This window comes from Thalassophryne amazonica, chromosome 9 (genome assembly GCF_902500255.1).
Source record: "Thalassophryne amazonica chromosome 9, fThaAma1.1, whole genome shotgun sequence".
Lineage (NCBI taxonomy): Eukaryota > Metazoa > Chordata > Actinopteri > Batrachoidiformes > Batrachoididae > Thalassophryne > Thalassophryne amazonica.
Genome location: NC_047111.1, coordinates 6,191,976 through 6,209,706, shown reverse-complemented (window position 1 = coordinate 6,209,706; position 17,731 = coordinate 6,191,976). Strand labels below are relative to the sequence as shown.

Sequence of the window (17,731 nt, the reverse complement as noted above, 5' to 3'; positions counted from 1 at the left end):
CTTGTTCTGTTGGACCTCAGTGCTGCTTTTGATACTGTTGACCATAAAATTTTATTACAGAGATTAGAGCATGTCATAGGTATTAAAGGCATTGCGCTGCGGTGGTTTGAATCATATTTGTCTAATAGATTACAGTTTGTTCATGTAAATGGGGAATCTTCTTCACAGACTAAAGTTAATTATGGAGTTCCACAAGGTTCTGTGCTAGGACCAATTTTATTCACTTTATACATGCTTCCCTTGGGCAGTATTATTAGACGGTATTGCTTAAATTTTCATTGTTACGCAGATGATACCCAGCTTTATCTATCCATGAAGCCAGAGGATACGCACCAATTAGCTAAACTGCAGGATTGTCTTACAGACATAAAGACATGGATGACCTCTAATTTCCTGCTTTTAAACTCAGATAAAACTGAAGTTATTGTACTTGGCCCCACAAATCTTAGAAGCATGGTGTCTAACCAGATCGTTACTCTGGATGGCATTTCCCTGATCTCTAGTAATACTGTGAGAAATCTTGGAGTTATTTTTGATCAGGATATGTCATTCAAAGCGCATATTAAACAAATATGTAGGACTGCCTTTTTGCATTTACGCAATATCTCTAAAATCAGAAAGGTCTTGTCTCAGAGTGATGCTGAAAAACTAATTCATGCATTTGTTTCCTCTAGGCTGGACTATTGTAATTCATTATTATCAGGTTGTCCTAAAAGTTCCCTAAAAAGCCTTCAGTTGGTTCAGAATGCTGCAGCTAGAGTACTGACGGGGACTAGCAGGAGAGAGCATATCTCACCCGTGTTGGCCTCCCTTCATTGGCTTCCTGTTAATGCTAGAATAGAATTTAAAATTCTTCTTCTTACTTATAAGGTTTTGAATAATCAGGTCCCATCTTATCTTAGGGACCTCGTAGTACCATATTACCCCATTAGAGCGCTTCGCTCTCAGACTGCGGGCTTACTTGTAGTTCCTAGGGTTTGTAAGAGTAGAATGGGAGGCAGAGCCTTCAGCTTTCAGGCTCCTCTCCTGTGGAACCAGCTCCCAATTCAGATCAGGGAGACAGATACCCTCTCTACTTTTAAGATTAGGCTTAAAACTTTCCTTTGCGCTAAGGCTTATAGTTAGGGCTGGATCGGGTGACCCTGGACCATCCCTTGGTTATGTTGCTTTAGACGTAGACTGTGTTTCATAATTATTGTATGGCCTTGCCTTGCAATGTGGAGCGCCTTGGGGCAACTGTTTGTTGTGATTTGGCGCTATACAAGAAAAAAGTTGATTGAAGTTGATTGATAGTAAACATGAAGACGGAAGTAATCCAAGAAGTGACAGAAGGTACATGATGAACTGTACCGACTCCATCTGTCGCCTCCTGAAAATCAATAGCTCCTCCTGATAGTGCGACTGGAGTGTTGCTATTGGTAACGATCACGTGTCAAAGCCCAGTCTGAGAGGAAAGTAAGTAATTACTCAGACTGAGAAATACTGCCCACGTCAGTGTGAGCAGCTGGCTCATATAGTTCAGCATGCTGTGGTGAGAATGTCTCAGTCCCATGCAACCCAGCGGTTCTGAGTCAAGTCCATCTTAAGGACTGGATTCAGCATTTTTTTATTTTCATTTGGTAGTAGCAGCACTCGGACAGATAAAGGTGTGAGTGAAACAGTGTGGCAGACAGAATGCTGAGTAAAGCTAATAACAGCTGGATTTTATTTCAGTACTATGTTAGTGTTGTCTCCACAAATGTTTGCAGAAGGCAGTGCAGCTGTGTGCCATTATTACATACTGTTAAGAATCAGCACAGGGTTTTCCACCCAATTAGCATAGCATGTTACCTCGGCTCTCACGGAAGGAAATATCAGCTTCCTGTATGTTGAACACATTGGCAAAATTCGACCACTCAGTTTCCTTCAACATGCAACAGGGACATTGTGCTGTGCCGAAACTTACATGTCTGTGTAAAGAACAATAATAATAATTCTACTGGGTTTGCTCACTCATAATGCTTTCATGTCCATCAGAAGTACCACAATGTTATTGTACAAGAACTACAATGTTCACGACCCACCTTGTAGACTAGATATGATGGTAAAAATGGTAAATGGACTGGTAGCACTTTTCCATCTGCTTCAGACACTCAAAACGCTTTATAATAATGCCTCACATTCACCCCAATGTCAAGGTGCTAGCTACACACCAGAACAATGACTGCCAACCACTGATAGTGCTTCTCCACTTGGTCCCTCTGAAGAAATGTCTGCAGTTTCAGCAACAGCTGCTGCAGTTATGCTTATTGGTGTATTGCACACTTAGAAGCATGTAAATGAGTGAAACAACTGCTTTACCAAAATCACTGTCTGCCGAGTCGGGAGCATCTCCTCGTTGTTGGCAGGCTGGTGTGACACTTGAGCCTTTGGCTCCAGAATCCATCTGACAGGCCTTGGCAATGGATGTAACCAGATACTCATCATCTGTGTTCCGCCAGCCCCACCAGCTAATCTCCGGCTGGCTGCAACGGGCAATCACTGCCCCGTTCTTCTGGTGTCTGGAATTCAAAATGAAGAAGACTGTCAATATTCTAACTGTTACTGTAACTAGCCTCTCTTCATTGGCTTCCTGTTAATTCTAGAATAGAATTTAAACTGTGCAATTGTGCAAACTGAAGAAACTCCATGCCAGTCTACAACAGCTACCTTCAACCTGTTTTCACGTTATTCAATTTTATTAACATGTTTAATCAAAGCATCTTCAATATGTCAAATCCAAACCAGCTCCTTTATGTACATACAGGCATTAAATATCAATTTCTAAATTTGTACTCTGTAAGTAAGCAAGTAAGTACATCTCCATGTAGCACCTACATTTACAAAGTCACAAAAATGACTACCAACTTGGTTTTAACTTTTAAGTGGCAACAATAATACAAGTGGCACTGAATGGAGTCACTGCTGTAAAGTTCAAATTTTCAACCTGTCAGGCACGTCGTCAATTCAGATTATAGGACATTCACTTCAGAAAATGGTGTTTCATTAAAGTGTTGTTTGTAACAGACTCTAATGATCAGAGTCTGTCTAGGGATGGGTATCGATAAGACTTTATTGATATCAATACCATTATCGATTCCACATATCGATCCAATTCCTTATCGATTCCTTTATCGATACCGCTTGTGAATTTTTTGTGTACTAAAAGTAGGCTTTACAGGTTTTCTATGCCAGCGGGTCAAAGAGCTTTTTCTTATCGTGTACCTGCTCTGTGAAACGGTCTTCCTGTGACCGTGAGACAGTCGGAGTCTGTAGACATTTTAAAGTCAAGACTTAAAACCTATTTTTATTCTCTTTCTTATGAATAGTTTTTATTTTTTATCTGTTTCATTCTTTTACTTCTGTTTTTAATTATGTATTTGAATTTTTTAATTTTGTGAGGCACCTTGAGACAGCTTTTGTTGTGATTTGGCGCTTTATAAGCTGATTAAATTGAAACTGAACAACATTTTATTGAGTCTTAAATCAGAATCAGAATGCCTTTTATTGTCATTATACATTGGTACAACGACATTAGGGCCATCCAGTTGCAGTGCAATAAAATAGCAAGTAATTAAAAGTAAATAAATAAAAGTAAAATAAAATAAATATGAAATTGGTCACTGGATCCTTGATCTCTGGACATGAATAAAAATAAACAAAATCTGTAGTTTTTGTCAAAAGCATTTCCTTTCAGACATTATTGGCATGACTGTCTTTCCATACATCTGAGCTGCGGTCTTGCAGCTGCATCAGGATGTAATTCATAAAGAATGCAGGACATCTCATTTTGAGAGGAAAAAAAAAAAAAAACGTTTTAGTCGATTGTAGTTTCTGTATTACAGCGTTTGGAAAGCGGCTTAATTTTATTTAAAGCGACAATTCATTTTGAAGTTATTAATTCTGACCGGACTCTGTCTCAGCAGAGAGCGGCGCAGCGTTTGGAGCTGTGCCAACAGAATGGAGGACGATTCTCGTTTCTTGACTGCAACAATACAAGAGTCCCAGTTAGTGACTTTAATACACACAAAAGTGACTCACGATTGACGCATTTTAATGGCTTTGAGAGGGGTTAAGTAGCGAACTTGTCGCTTCTGAAGAGTAGCGAATCAAAGAACCAATGAGCCAGTGAATCGAAGCATTGCTTCATTGGTTCACGCTTCAAAGTGGAGTCGCGCTGCAGAAACAGTTGATTACAGAGCCACTGCAGGGTCTGTAATCAACGGAGAAAAATGATCATTTTCCCGACAAACACTCAATAACAACAGCCGCTCTGAAGGACCGATAAGGGAATCGTTAAGCGCAAAGACTACTGGTATTGGTGGATCGAATAATTTCTTAACAATACTCGAAAGAACCAGTTCTCGACACCCAACCCTACTCTAAATAGCTGTAAACCCACCTGTAGATAACCACAGGAATCCTCTTCCATGACCTGAAGGAGGCCACACTCTCTAGCTCCCTGTCAGTGATCCAGATGGGGACAAGAAGCTTCTGGGGGTAGCTGGAGCACAACCTGTGGTGAGGATGAATAATCAGAATGATTTACCACAAGGAAAGCTCCATGATGATTATGAGGTGAAGTAACATGTCTCCATGACAGAGGCAATAACAGAATAAACAAAAGATACCAAATTAGTAGCAGTGATAGTAGTAGTAGTAGTAGTACTACATAGTAGTAGTAGTAGGTTCTGCTGGAGGTTCTTCCTGTTAAAAGGGAGTTTTTCCTTCCCACTGTCGCCAAGTGCTTGCTCATAGGGGGTCGTTTTGACCCTTTGGGGTTTTTCTGTAATTATTGTATGGCTTTTGCCTTACAATATAAAGCGCCTTGGGGCAACTGTTGTTGTGATTTGGTGCTATATAAATGAAATTGATTTGATTTGATCTGAATCTCTCTGTCTGTGCAGCACAAAGTTACTCCAATCAATCAATCAACATTTATTTATAAAGCGCTTTACAGCACCAAGTGGTGTCCAAAGTGATTAACAGTAAAAACACAGATTCACAAAAATACAACACACATACAATAAATTTAAAACAGCACATAAAACAACATGTCACCTCCCCGCTAGGTGTTAAAAGCCACTTTAAATAAATAAGTCTTTAACTTTGATTTAAGAAGTGCTAGGTTGGGAACAGTGCGTAAATCGAGAAGTGGCTCCTTTCAGCCAAATACAATCTAAACCACTTAATTGCAGTACCCTGAATGCCAATAAAATGTTCTAACTGGGAAACAAGTACTGTGTGATCCACAGTATCAAAACCTGCTGTAAGGTCCAATAGAACCAGCACAGCAGGATTCCCTGCATCCACCGACAAAGTGATGTCACTGTGAACTTTTAAAAGTGCTGACTCAGTGCTGTGTTGCGATCTAAATCCGGACTGGAATTTTTCAAAGATGCGATTGCCTTCTAAAAACGACTAACTGTATAAAGACAACCTTTTCTAAACCTTTTCTAAAACCTTAGACCAAAATGGCATATGAGACACGGGTCTAAAATTGGATAAAACTAACGAGTCCAGGTGAGGTTTTTTAAGAAGGGATCGAACCACAGCATGTTTAAAAGCAGCTGGAACAAACCCTAATCTAAGACAAGTGTTGATAAAAGTTAGGAGACCCACCACAAAAGTATTAAAAACCTCCTTCAGCACCTTAGCTGGAACAACATCTAAGGGACAATTTGTAGGTTGTATGTGTTTCACAACTTCACCAAAGGATGCAAAAGAAATGGGCTCAAACTGCTCGAGCACAGCAGAATGTGCACGAGTAACAGACAATTCAACATTACAGTTCTGATCAGCCTTCTGTCTACCTGATGACTCCAGAGGAATCCTTCTCAAGAGTCGGTTGTTGATATATATAGCGGACCGCCATGCATTACACTCTCAGCCAGACCTCAAAATATCACTCCCCGAAGACACCTTCATTGTCTGCCAGTCCACTATATTTAGTGTTTGGGAGGTACCCACAGAGCCAGCGTAATATGCAAAGAATGCCAAGAACTAGCTGAAGCGCGAGCCTCGTGTGCACGTCAGACACACTTCCAGGTGTAAATGCTCATTTTACACCTAAATATAGAGGGGGTTGTCCAACTGCGTGCTTCAGAACAAAGAAAGCGACTGAGTCGTGGCGGTGACTGCACATACTGTTGTCGATGAAGACAACATACTTGACAATGTAGAACCGGAGTTTAGGGAATTATTCAGGGACATCTTTATGACAGAGGACTCAGATGATGATTTCCTGGGTTTCAAGTCAGATGACGACAAACTGGAGCCTGCAGAACTTGAAGATGTAAACTGGGCAAATGGCATTTTGGAGCCGAAAAAAGTCCACAGTTCACAGGGGATCCTACCAGAGGCTCATGGAGAGGAGAGGTGCTGGAGACGAGGAAAGAGTAAGTCACATTTTTTATATATGCATGATAGATCTCCGTTTTCACTGTATTAAGATAGTAAGTCCCTTCAGCTGCTCTGTTGTTTGCACTCTGGGTTGCCACAGCAAATCTGAGGTGGATATGTATGATGAATTGGCACAGGTGTTACGCTGGATGCCCTAACTGACGCAACTCCACGTTCGATGGTGAAATGTGGCAGGGGTGGGGTTTGAACCGGGAACCTTCTGCACTGAACCCAAGTGCACTAACCACTTGTTTTTCACTGTATTAGTCTAATTGTTGAATAAGACTATCGGGAAAGATCACTACTGCGTTTACATTCTTTATTCTACAGATATATTATGACTTTCATATTATGGGTATTGTGTCTTACAGTGGGGATATCTGGTCGTTTTGACTGGACATGAAGTTTTACTTTGTTGCAATACAGCCAGGCACACAGCCAGGCTGGGGATGCTTAACACGCCGGCATGGGGAAAGGGGGCAACTGCTAAACACAGCCGCAGGACTGGGTTAAGAACACATGTGCTTTTTTTTTTTTTTTGCCAAAGATGATGTGGTATTACGCCAGCAACTCAATCTGGATTTGAACTAATCTGTACTGTAACCATTGCAGAAGCACTTGGGTGACAACCGATCTTGCGTCTCATCATTGTGTTATTTCTTTTGCACATGCTATTTATACTCTCCTATGATACACTCTTCACTTTGTATTTACCTGGTGACTGGCTGGGTGGGGGTTGGTGCGAGAACACAGAGTGCGTTGCTGAGTCACGGCGTCAGCAGGCTGCAGTTTGTTTAATTAGCAGGTTGTCCTGCAGGTCTGTCTCCCTCAGCGTGACATGGACTCTGGGGCCCACCAAGCAGACTGACTTTTTCTGTAGCATTTCTTCTCAGAGACTGACACACACATCGATAGATGCGTTCAGTACTGTGCATCACTTGTGCTCAAGCAGGTGTTGCAGCGTTCTGTGTGAGGCGAGAGTGTTCTGGCTCGAGGTCAGACAAGGTAAAGTCAAGCAAGGTCATGCATTCACACATCTGTCATTGTATTGCTGGGGGCCTATAAAATAATAGTCCACCACGGGTCCATCTTTTAAGAATCAACTTCTCTCCCAGTATAGGGTTGAAATCTGGCTAAAAACTTTACATTTTGCTAATTTACAATTTTAGAACAATTAAAAACACAAGGGAAAACAAACAAAATGGTCCAAAAACAAGATTTGGAAGTTTTGTTCGTTGCACAAACCACTTCTCTATCATCAACATGGATGGTCAGCAGCATGTCCTAAGTTGCCCCCCTAATCCCCCCCCCCCCCGTATAGACCTGAATATAAAACAGTATTGTTTCTCCTTGGAAATACAGCTGGGGAAAAAGGGGGGTGGGGAATTAATTGGGGAATAAATAGGATGTGTTACAATCAGATTCATCTTATATTCAGACTAATACAGTGTACATGTGTACCCAGTTTGATGAAGACATCCTTTCTAGTACAGCTGTGGAGTTTTGAGAAAGTACATATTTAGATCACTTGTTTCCAGTGCAGAAGGTTCATGGTTCAATGCCCCCACTGCACATTCTCCATGAAATGTGGAGTTCTGCTACCTGCTGCTACATGTTTCTACCTCTTTCCCGGACAGACCGACTCCTCAGCCACAAGACTCAGTGTGATTTAATACAGTGTCATGGTCTCTTTTATTTTAGTTACCTGTGCATTTGTTAGTGTTTAAGTGCAACAGCTATGGATTTTAGCACAATAATTTACTGCTGTGTGAATCCTAGGAGTGGTTATTGTCTTGTTAGTGCTTAGCTTGCACTAGCTTTCGCTACTGGCTTATTCTTTCTTAGTGCACAACACTTTAAAATAACTTGCACAATGTTGTTAGCTCTCTTAGAGGGCCACCCTTTCTGGCAACCCTTTGTTAGTTTAGCACAAGGGCACTAGGGCAGACAGACAAAGGAACGCAAGCGTGATACACACGCCAATGGCATCCTAGTGTGTATTGAAATTACACTTTCATAAATTGCTTCTCTACTGTGTGGGTGGTAAAATTCAAATTTCAATGGTTTTAGATGCACTGAAAGCAAGAATAACAGAAAAAAAATTACACTTATGTTGTAATATCAAAGTTCTTTTTTGTATTTTTCTGTCTATGTTAATAAATAACATTGAAAAGTTTAAAAACATTAATATTTGATGGACATAGCATTTGCTCTCTTCTTTAAAAATGACACACTGTACCTTTAGTCCAGGCAGAATTTTTCTGTCATGTTGACAGTTTAGCTTTTTTTTTTCCCTCAACATTTTTGAGTGGAATTGCATACTCATTAAAAAAAAAAAACCAATATAACCCCTAATCTGGACTGATTTGATTGATTTGAGTGATTGACTGATCAGAATCAAATTTATTGCCAAGTAAGTTCTCACATACAAGTAATTTGATATGGTGTCATTAGTGCATAAACAATAATAAAAAGAAAATTAAAAAAAATAATTCTGGAAGAAGTAAAGGAGTAAATTTGCTCTTTTAATGATGAAATCAGGGATGAAAACCTTTCTGAATCAGTTTTTCACACTTTACTGTTTCACTGAGGCTGTGTGGTGAAGATGATCGTTTATTAAAATTGCTTCGTTGCTTTTTACAGTATGTAGTGTCTGTTCACACTTTTTCCTTCGTGTGCGCTCTTGCTCTCTCTGTGTGTGTGTGTGTGTGTGAGTGAGTGAATGAGTGAGAGAGAGTCTCTCTTCACTCTCACAACGTATTTGAGCAAACTTTGGAAACATGAAGGCTTTCAACTGTAAAATAAAGCCTATAAATGAATTTCTGGAGCTATGCAAGCAGAAGGAGCTCTTTTTTATCTGAAGACTGAGTTTTTTTCCACTGTGCTCTCTGAGACAAGACGTGATGTAATTAAGAAAACAAAAAGGCAGCGGTCAGGTATTTTGGTACCGAGCGATGAAAATAAAGAATTTGAATGTTTTAAACCAAAAAAAATGCCACTTGTCTGGTCGGACAACAATTTAGAGCTATTGCTTGTCCGATCACATTTTACACTTGTCCCGGACAATCGGACAAGCATTAATGTCGATGGTAGAAGGAGATGGAGTTTTGACATACTTGTAATTGTAGTTTATGTCGGAAAAGTCTCAGACATTCTGGTGTGTCAAGCCCATTCTCCTGACCTCCATTTCCATTCTTTGACGTACATGATCACACTGCAAAACAACACACCACAGGGCAGCTATTTAATAAAGTGATTTGTTCCCCCCTCAAACACACAAATATTACATGCCTAATTATTGTTGCACTCAGTGTGTGAGGACCTGGGCGACAAAGATGAACATGCTGGTCCTCATCATCTGCACAGCCACCCAGACACCAGGCATGATAAGCCAGGGCAAAAAGGTCCTCAAGCCGGGACGGGTGAGCTATGGCCCGGTTCAGACGCTTGACCCATTCCTGACACTGGTTTGAATTTGCAAAGTGACCCCTGTGCAGAACCCGGTGTGAGAACATTAGGAAGGCCAGTGAGATCAACACAAGAACTCTTGGTAAAACTTCATGCACCCAGGCTTAAGAGGAAAACGAGGAAACCTAATTTCTTCAGATGTTGAGTGGTTTCCCCTGCCTCTAAACAGAGTAATGCGGATACTTAATGAGATGGAACCAGTGGTGGGCACAGTTCCGTTAATCCGCTAAACGCTAATTATCAAAGCTAATGTTTTCATTATTGGATTAGCTTGTCAGATAACTTTGAAACCATCATTTTTAGGGGTTTATTGGTTTAGCTTTCTAAAAGATAAATTTTCAGTTAGCGGATTAAGTATTATCAAAGCTACCTTTTGGTTAGCTGTGCCCACCACTGGATAGAACTAAGACTGGAACATCTGCTGCTAAGAATCTGATGTTTGGAGTGAGACACCCACCAACAGAAGAGGAATTCAGGCTGCTGTGAAATAAAAGGGCACTCACCTGTACTACATTTATTACCATCTGTCTGGCTAATGAAAAGGCAGGAGTAATCTTAGCATATACTGTAATTGAAGTTACTTTGGTGCTGCCAAACGAAGTTATTTTTGAATTTGTCCAGAGTTTTACTTTTTATTTTCAATTTTTTTTTTTTTTGCTACTATCTAATATTGTAACTTAAGTTGTTTTAGATGTTATTCCTTTTGTGTGGACTCCATGAGCAAGAATTTTACCGGAAGCTAAGTGAACTTTAATAAAAAATAAATAAAATTAAAAAAAAAAAATAGTAGAGCTCCATCATAATTTGTACAATCATGTGTCATTCTCTTTACCTGACAACTTTGGAGTCTTTACAGATGATATGCAGCTGGAACATATCTCTGTTCACAACACTCTCTATCAGCCGCAGAGGAACCTGCAGGGGGAGACAGAGAGCATATGCACTCAACCTGTTGGCCATACTCAGAGCAACCAGCTATCTGCAAAGAGGGCACTGGTTTAACACCCCAGCTAAGACTTCAACCTCTCTGTACAGAACATTCTGCACATCCACAGACATGTTGGTAGACTGTATAAGAGGAAGTTTTAGTCAATGCTCTCAAACCACATACCATGAAAGGTCAAGAGGCCAACAGGTAATTTAAATGATCAATATTACTGTTGAGTGGAAGAATCTGCATATCAGTATAGCAAACAAAACCTGCACCCTGATGACCCCTGTCTGGACTGAGGTGTTAATGTACGGGAGCATCCAGAAAGTATTCACAGCGCTTCACGTTTTCCACATTTTATGTCACAGCCTTAGTCCAATATGGAGTAAATTATTTTTCCCCTCAAAATTCTAGTGACAACACCCCATAATGACAACATGAAAAAAAAAGTGTTTTTGAAATTTTGGCAATTAAAAAAAAAAAAAAAAAAAAAAAAAAATCACATGTACACAAGTCTTCACACCTGTTGCTCAATACTTTGTTGATGCACCTTTGGCAGCAATTACAGCCTCAAGTCTTCTTGAATAAGATGCCACAAGCTTGGTGCACCTATCTTTGGCAGTTTTGCCCATTCCTCTTTGCAGCACCTCTCAAGCTCCATCAGGTTGGATGGGGAGTGTCGGTGCACAGCCTGGCATTCAAGCCAAAGAATTCAATCTTTGTCTCATCAGACCAGAGAATTTTGTTTCTCGTGGTCTGAGAGTCCTTCAGGTGCCTTCTGTCAAACTCCATTTGGGCTGCCATGTGCCTTTTACTAAGGAGTGGCTTATGTCTGGCCACTCTATCATACAGGCCTGATTGGTGGATTGCTGCAAAGATGGTTGTCCTTCTGCAAAGTTCTCCTCTCTCCACAGAGGAATGCTGGAGCTCTGACACAGTGACCATCAGGTTCTTGGTCACCTCTCTGACTAAGGTCCTTCTCCCCGATCACTCAGTTTAGACGGGCGGCCAGAGTCCTCATGGATCTGAACTTCTTCCATTTACAGCTAATGGCGGTCCCTGTGCTCATTGGGACCTTCAAAGCAGCAGAAATGTTTCTGTATCTTTTCCCAGAATTGTGCGTCGAGACAATCCTGTCTCTGAGGTCTACAGACAATTCCTTTGACTTCATGCTTGGTTTGTGCTCTGACATGCACTGTCAACTGTGGGACCTTATATGTAGACAGGTGTGTGTCTTCCAAATCATGTCCAATCAACTGAATTTACCCCAGGTGGACTCCAGTTAAGCTGTAGAAAGATCTCAAGGATGATCAGTGAAAACAGGATGCACCTGAGTTCAATTCTGAGCTTCATGGCAAAGGCTGTGAATATGTATGTACATGTGATTTCCTATTTTTTTCAAATTTTTAATAAATTTGTAAAAATCTAAAAACAAACAAACCATAGTCATTATGGGGTATTGTGTGTAGAATTTTGAGGGAAAAATGAATTTCATCCATTTTTGAATAAGGTCGTAACATAATAAAATGTCGAAAAAGTGAAGCACTGTAAATATGTTCTGAATACACTGTAGTTCCAAGAGTCAACTGCAAAGAATCATTATTGGACAAACCCTCCAACCAGTCATTGTATTCTTATTCCCCATTCCAAAATTCAATGAACTGACTTCATCACAGTCCTTTAGCAAAGTAGTTTCCACAACTGACAAATGCAGGGTTACAATTTAATTGAATGCAAATTATAGCACATAGTTTTTGCACTGTAATCCTGGAGCAGAGGGGAAAAACAGGTGAATGAATAAAGTTGTCTAGACTGTGGCAGAGGGTGGTGTTTATCGTATGGTACTCACAGATATTTCACTGTCCACACCTGGGTAGGTCTAAAAGCACAGTGGCACCACAGAGCATACAGAGAGTGAGAAAGGGACAGGAGGAAGGACACAAGACATGGAAATGGAAAAACTATTAAACCAAAAAAATTCAAGATATGTTAAAGAGTTAAAAGAAAGTGGAGGGAGAAACCAACAACAACAACAAAACCCAACCGAGAAGTTTAAGGATGTACGGTAACTGGCACAGAGTGGATCACATAAGGCCAAAGAGAAATCAAAGAGAGAACGACAAACATGGACAGGAGCAAAGGGCAAGAAAACAGCATAAAAGTCGGACCGGGGGGGGGGGGGGGGGGTAAGGCTGAGGGGGCTGTGGGTTGCTGGCATTTATACAAAGTTCATCTGTGTTGTTGGGGGCAAATACCAAACTCTAGTCAGTGTAAAGTCGGCAAGATAGGCGCTGTGATGTGTAGATATTTGAACTGTGATGCAACCTGATAGTTTGATAAATTTATGCTTTTAAAATAAAATGGTACAGACCCAACATTTTCCCCCCATGTATGACAGTAACACAAACAAGTGAGATCCAGATTTACTTTTCAGATTGCACCACTTTTTACTTAACCTCAATCCATCAAATATTTAGCGTCTGACAATTAGGCCTTACACACACACACACACACACACACACACACACACACACACACACACACACACACACACACACACACACCACACACACACACCACACGTATACAGTGAGGAAAATAAGTATTTGAAACACCCTGCGATTTTGCATGTTCTCCCACTTAGAAATCATGGAGGGGTCTGAAATGTTCATCTTGGGTGCATGTGCACTGTGAGAGACATAATCAAAAAAAAAAAAAAAAAAAAAAATCTGGAAATCAGAATGCATGATTTTTTTATAATTTATTTGTATGTTACTGCTGCAAATAATTATTTCAACACCTGCCAATCAGCAAAAATTCTGGCACTCAAAGACCTGTTAGTCCGCCTCTAAAAAGTCCACCTCCACTCCACTTATTATTCCAAATTAGAAGCACCTATTTGAGGTCGTTAGCTGCATAAAGTCACCTGTCCACCCCACACAATCAGTAATACTCCAACTACTAACACGGCTAAGACCAAAGAGCTGTCCAAAGACACCAGAGACAAAATTGTAGACCTCCACAAGGCTGGAAAGGGCTACAGGGCAATTGCCAAGCAGCTTGGTGAAAAAGATCAACTGTTGGAGCAATTATTAGAAAATGGAAGAAGCTAAACATGACTGTCAATCTCCCTCGGACTGGGGCTCCATGCAAGATCTCACCTCATGGCGTATCAATGATCCTAAGAAAGGTGAGGAATCAGCCCAGAACTGCACGGGAGGAGCTGGTCAATGACCTGAAGAGAGCTGGCACCACTGTTTCCAAGGTTACTGTGGGTAATACACTAAGACGTCATGGGTTAAAATCACGCGTGGCACAGAAGGTTCCCCTGCTTAAATCAGCACACGTCCAGACCCGTCTTAAGTTTGCCCATGACCATTTGGATGATCCAGAGGAGTCATGGGAGAAAGTTATGTGGTCAGATGAGACCAAAATAGAACTTTTTGGTCCTAATTCCACTCGCCGGGTTTGGAGGAAGAAGAATGCCGAGTATCATCCCAAAAACACTGTCCCTACTGTGAAGCATGGGGGTGGAAGCATCATGCTTTGGGGGTGTTTTTCTGCACATGGGACAGGACTACTGCACTGTATTAAGGAGAGGATGACCGGGGCCATGTATTGCGAGATTTTGGAGAACAACCTCCTTCCCTCAGAGCATTGAAGATGGGTCGTGGATGGGTCTTCCAACATGACAATGACCCGAAGCACACAGCCAGGATAACCAAGGAGGGGCTCCGTAAGAAGCATATCAAGGTTCTGGAGTGGCCTAGCCAGTCTCCAAACCTAAACCCAATCGAAAATCTTTGGAGGGAGCTCAAACTCTGTGTTTCGTAGTGACAGCCCAGTAACCTGGCTGATCTAGAGAAGATCTGTATGGAGGAATGGGCCAAAATCCCTGCTGCAGTGTGTGCAAACCTGGTGAAAAACTACAGGAAACAGTTGACCTCTGTAATTGCAAACAAAGGTTACTGTACCAAATATTAACATTGATTTTCACAGGTGTTCAAATACTTATTTGCAGCAGTAACATACAAATAAATTATAATAAAAAATAAAAAATAAAAAAAAATCATACATTGTGATTTACGGATTTTTTTTTTTTTTTAGATTATGTGTCTCACAGTGGACATGCACCCAAGATGAAAATTTCAGGCCCCTCCATGATTTCTAAGTGGGAGAACTTGCAAAATCGCAGGGTGTTCAAATACTTATTTTCCTCACTGTATATATATAAAAAAAATTGTACACAGAGAACCATACTGTGAATACAGCCCAGGTCAAAACTGAAGTGGCATCCAGAACATCCCAGTTTCAGTGTGCATTCTGAAAACAGATATTAGCTGTTTTCTGTTTTCTAAAGCCCTTCAGGATCATGTGATGATGGTTTGGGAAGAAGATGAATTTTCACTGGAAGTGAATGCAAATAACTGTCCTGTTTATATTTAAAGCAGAGTTTCAGTAGGAGGCTGCCTATGGGCTTCAGGGCCAGTGTGGGTGGAGCCCGTGGAGACTAAATGTCACAAGAACCTCTCATTTTTTAAAATTTAACCAGGTTAGTTGCATTGAGATCGATATCTCTTTTGCAAGGGAGACCTGGACAATTCTAAAGTTTCCAATTCACCTAAGCTGCATGTCTTTAAATGTCGGAGGAAGCCGGAGCACCCAGAGGAAACCCACGCAAACACGGGCAGAACATGCAAACTCCACACAGAAAGGCCAGAGGTGGTAATCGAACCAATGACCTTCTTGCTGTGAGGCAACAGTGCTATCCACTAATCCTCATTCTGCCCATGTCTACAGACACGTGTGGTAGACTCCAGGCAAAAATAACTTCATGCCAAATAACTAAACTGTTATCACTTATAAGATACTAATGAGGTTTAACTGCTCTGTCTTAATACAGTTATGGGTTTACAAAATCTACATATCTAAAAGAGACTGTGCAGTGGAATGACAGCAGCTGATGAGGTCACACCAAAGCTCTCACCATTTGCAATTACCACTCCTGTATGTTTACCATGTGTGACTTACATTGACGACGGAGTCTTTTAGCTTAATGTGTAGCCTATAGTTGGAAATGGCAATGATGGCTTCATCAGCACGGCCAAGGTATTCCACCCCTTCCCCCTGAAGAACTGGGAATGGTACCTGCGGGGACAAAAAACCACCAGAGCTGCTCAAGTTCATTTAAAATAAAAAACAAGCAGTCATAGTTTCTTGTCAGGATTTATTGTGTCTACAGGCATCACATTTATACAATACTTTGTAGTTTGAACTACTGAAGCACTCCAAACTAATTGCTGCTGAACAACCATCATCACCAGACAATATCAGTATCCAGGTCATAATTTACCATTTCATACAAGTACTCTGCCAACTGGGCACTAATCACAAGATAACTGTGGCCTGAAAGTTTCATAAAACAGGACAAGGGGGAACAGCCTAATTAGCGCATAATAGTCTTACAGAAGGATCTTTGTGTCCAGAGGGCTCATCACTGAGCTTTGAATGAGGTTGATCAGGAGCCAAGGCAGTGAGGGTTGTTAAACTGGCCATTATCATTCTTGTATCGATTTTAGAATGAGTGCAGCCAAACCCTGACCTTTTTATAAATACACCCCAACATTAAGGTAACTGGTTTGCATGAGCGATCAATGGGACATACTTTGCATTTTATTTTGAGGCACGGCATTAGTCAATCAATCAATCAATTTTTTTATGCATTAAAAACTGTGGCAAAGAGAGACAGCTACAATTTCTAAATCAATATTTTCATTACTATGACAATGGAAGCATCCTTCAACAGATTTCTGGAGCTGTGTGTGGTCCCCTCCTGCTTCAAAACACACCATTATTATCCCGGTCCCAAAGAAACCCTCCATAACACGACCAAATGACTACAGGCCTGTTGCCCTGTAGTCCTGAAGTCGTTTGAACGGTTGGTGTTGACCCACGTAAAGGACATCACAGGACCCATGCAGTTTGCCGAATGGGCAAACAGGTCAGTTACGTGGCAGCCAACATGGATCTGCAGCACCTGGACTCTGCAGAACCATACTTGAGAATCCTGTTCGTGGACTTCACCTTGGTGTTCAACACCATCATACAGACTGTTCTGTAATGGAGCAGCACGCACCACACTCGCACAGTGTGCATGCGCACTAAGTTCTTGCACAGTGGAATACAGCTCCTTTTACTGTGACTGCATCAACATTAACAGTTATCACTTAAAAAACGAGTCATCATAACATGATATCACACATGATACTTTGCAATTAATCTGTGGTTCTGATTTTAATGTTAGTAGCATTCAAGTGCACACTGAGACGTTTTCCTATAAGAAGCGCTGTGGGAAACACTTGGCAATGTTCTGATTTCAGTGCGACTTTAAAACATAGAAGAATGGAAATAATGCACGCCGCTATCCAGCCCCAAAATCTCAGTGTGTCTCGGTATCTGAAGAACTTTGAATTCCAGTCTGCTATTTTCTTCATAAAAGCCTCCCTGTTCCATGTCACAGGGGCTGCAGCATCGTTCTCAGCCTCTGATCTGATCGATCACACAGCAGACAGTGTTGATCGAGTTGGCTGTGCACCTGCCTCCGTGACGCTCGGCGCTGGCATGCCTCCTCCCCAGATGGCCCGGCTACTGCTGCACCCTGCACGGGCTGTGGTCCCGTCAAGACAAAACAAAAAATACAGAGATCATCCTCTGATCATCTGGCTTCATGTATAACACTTGCATTTTGTCATGGTTTGTGTCATCTGGATGTAAACAGGATAAAATAAAGAGCTGAAGTTGTTTATGTGAAATTTCCAGCAAAAACAGGTTTGCGCGCCAATAGATTCCCACCAAGTCTCCCACTAAAACATTATGAGATGACACTATAGTGGCACCAGATGGCAGTATAAC

The 17,731-nt window shown here is 41.2% G+C and overlaps 1 protein-coding gene across 1 annotated transcript in view; it reads right to left on the bottom strand.

Annotated features, from left to right (window-relative positions):
• The window catches only part of mtmr4 (myotubularin related protein 4), a 118,342-nt gene that overhangs the window by 30,951 nt on the left and 69,660 nt on the right, over positions 1 to 17,731 (bottom strand). Inside the window, 6 exon segments of the mRNA XM_034177529.1 lie at positions 2,341 to 2,540; positions 4,421 to 4,534; positions 9,537 to 9,633; positions 9,743 to 9,909; positions 10,721 to 10,803; positions 15,851 to 15,967. Coding sequence (XP_034033420.1) covers positions 2,341 to 2,540; positions 4,421 to 4,534; positions 9,537 to 9,633; positions 9,743 to 9,909; positions 10,721 to 10,803; positions 15,851 to 15,967 — 778 coding nt within the window.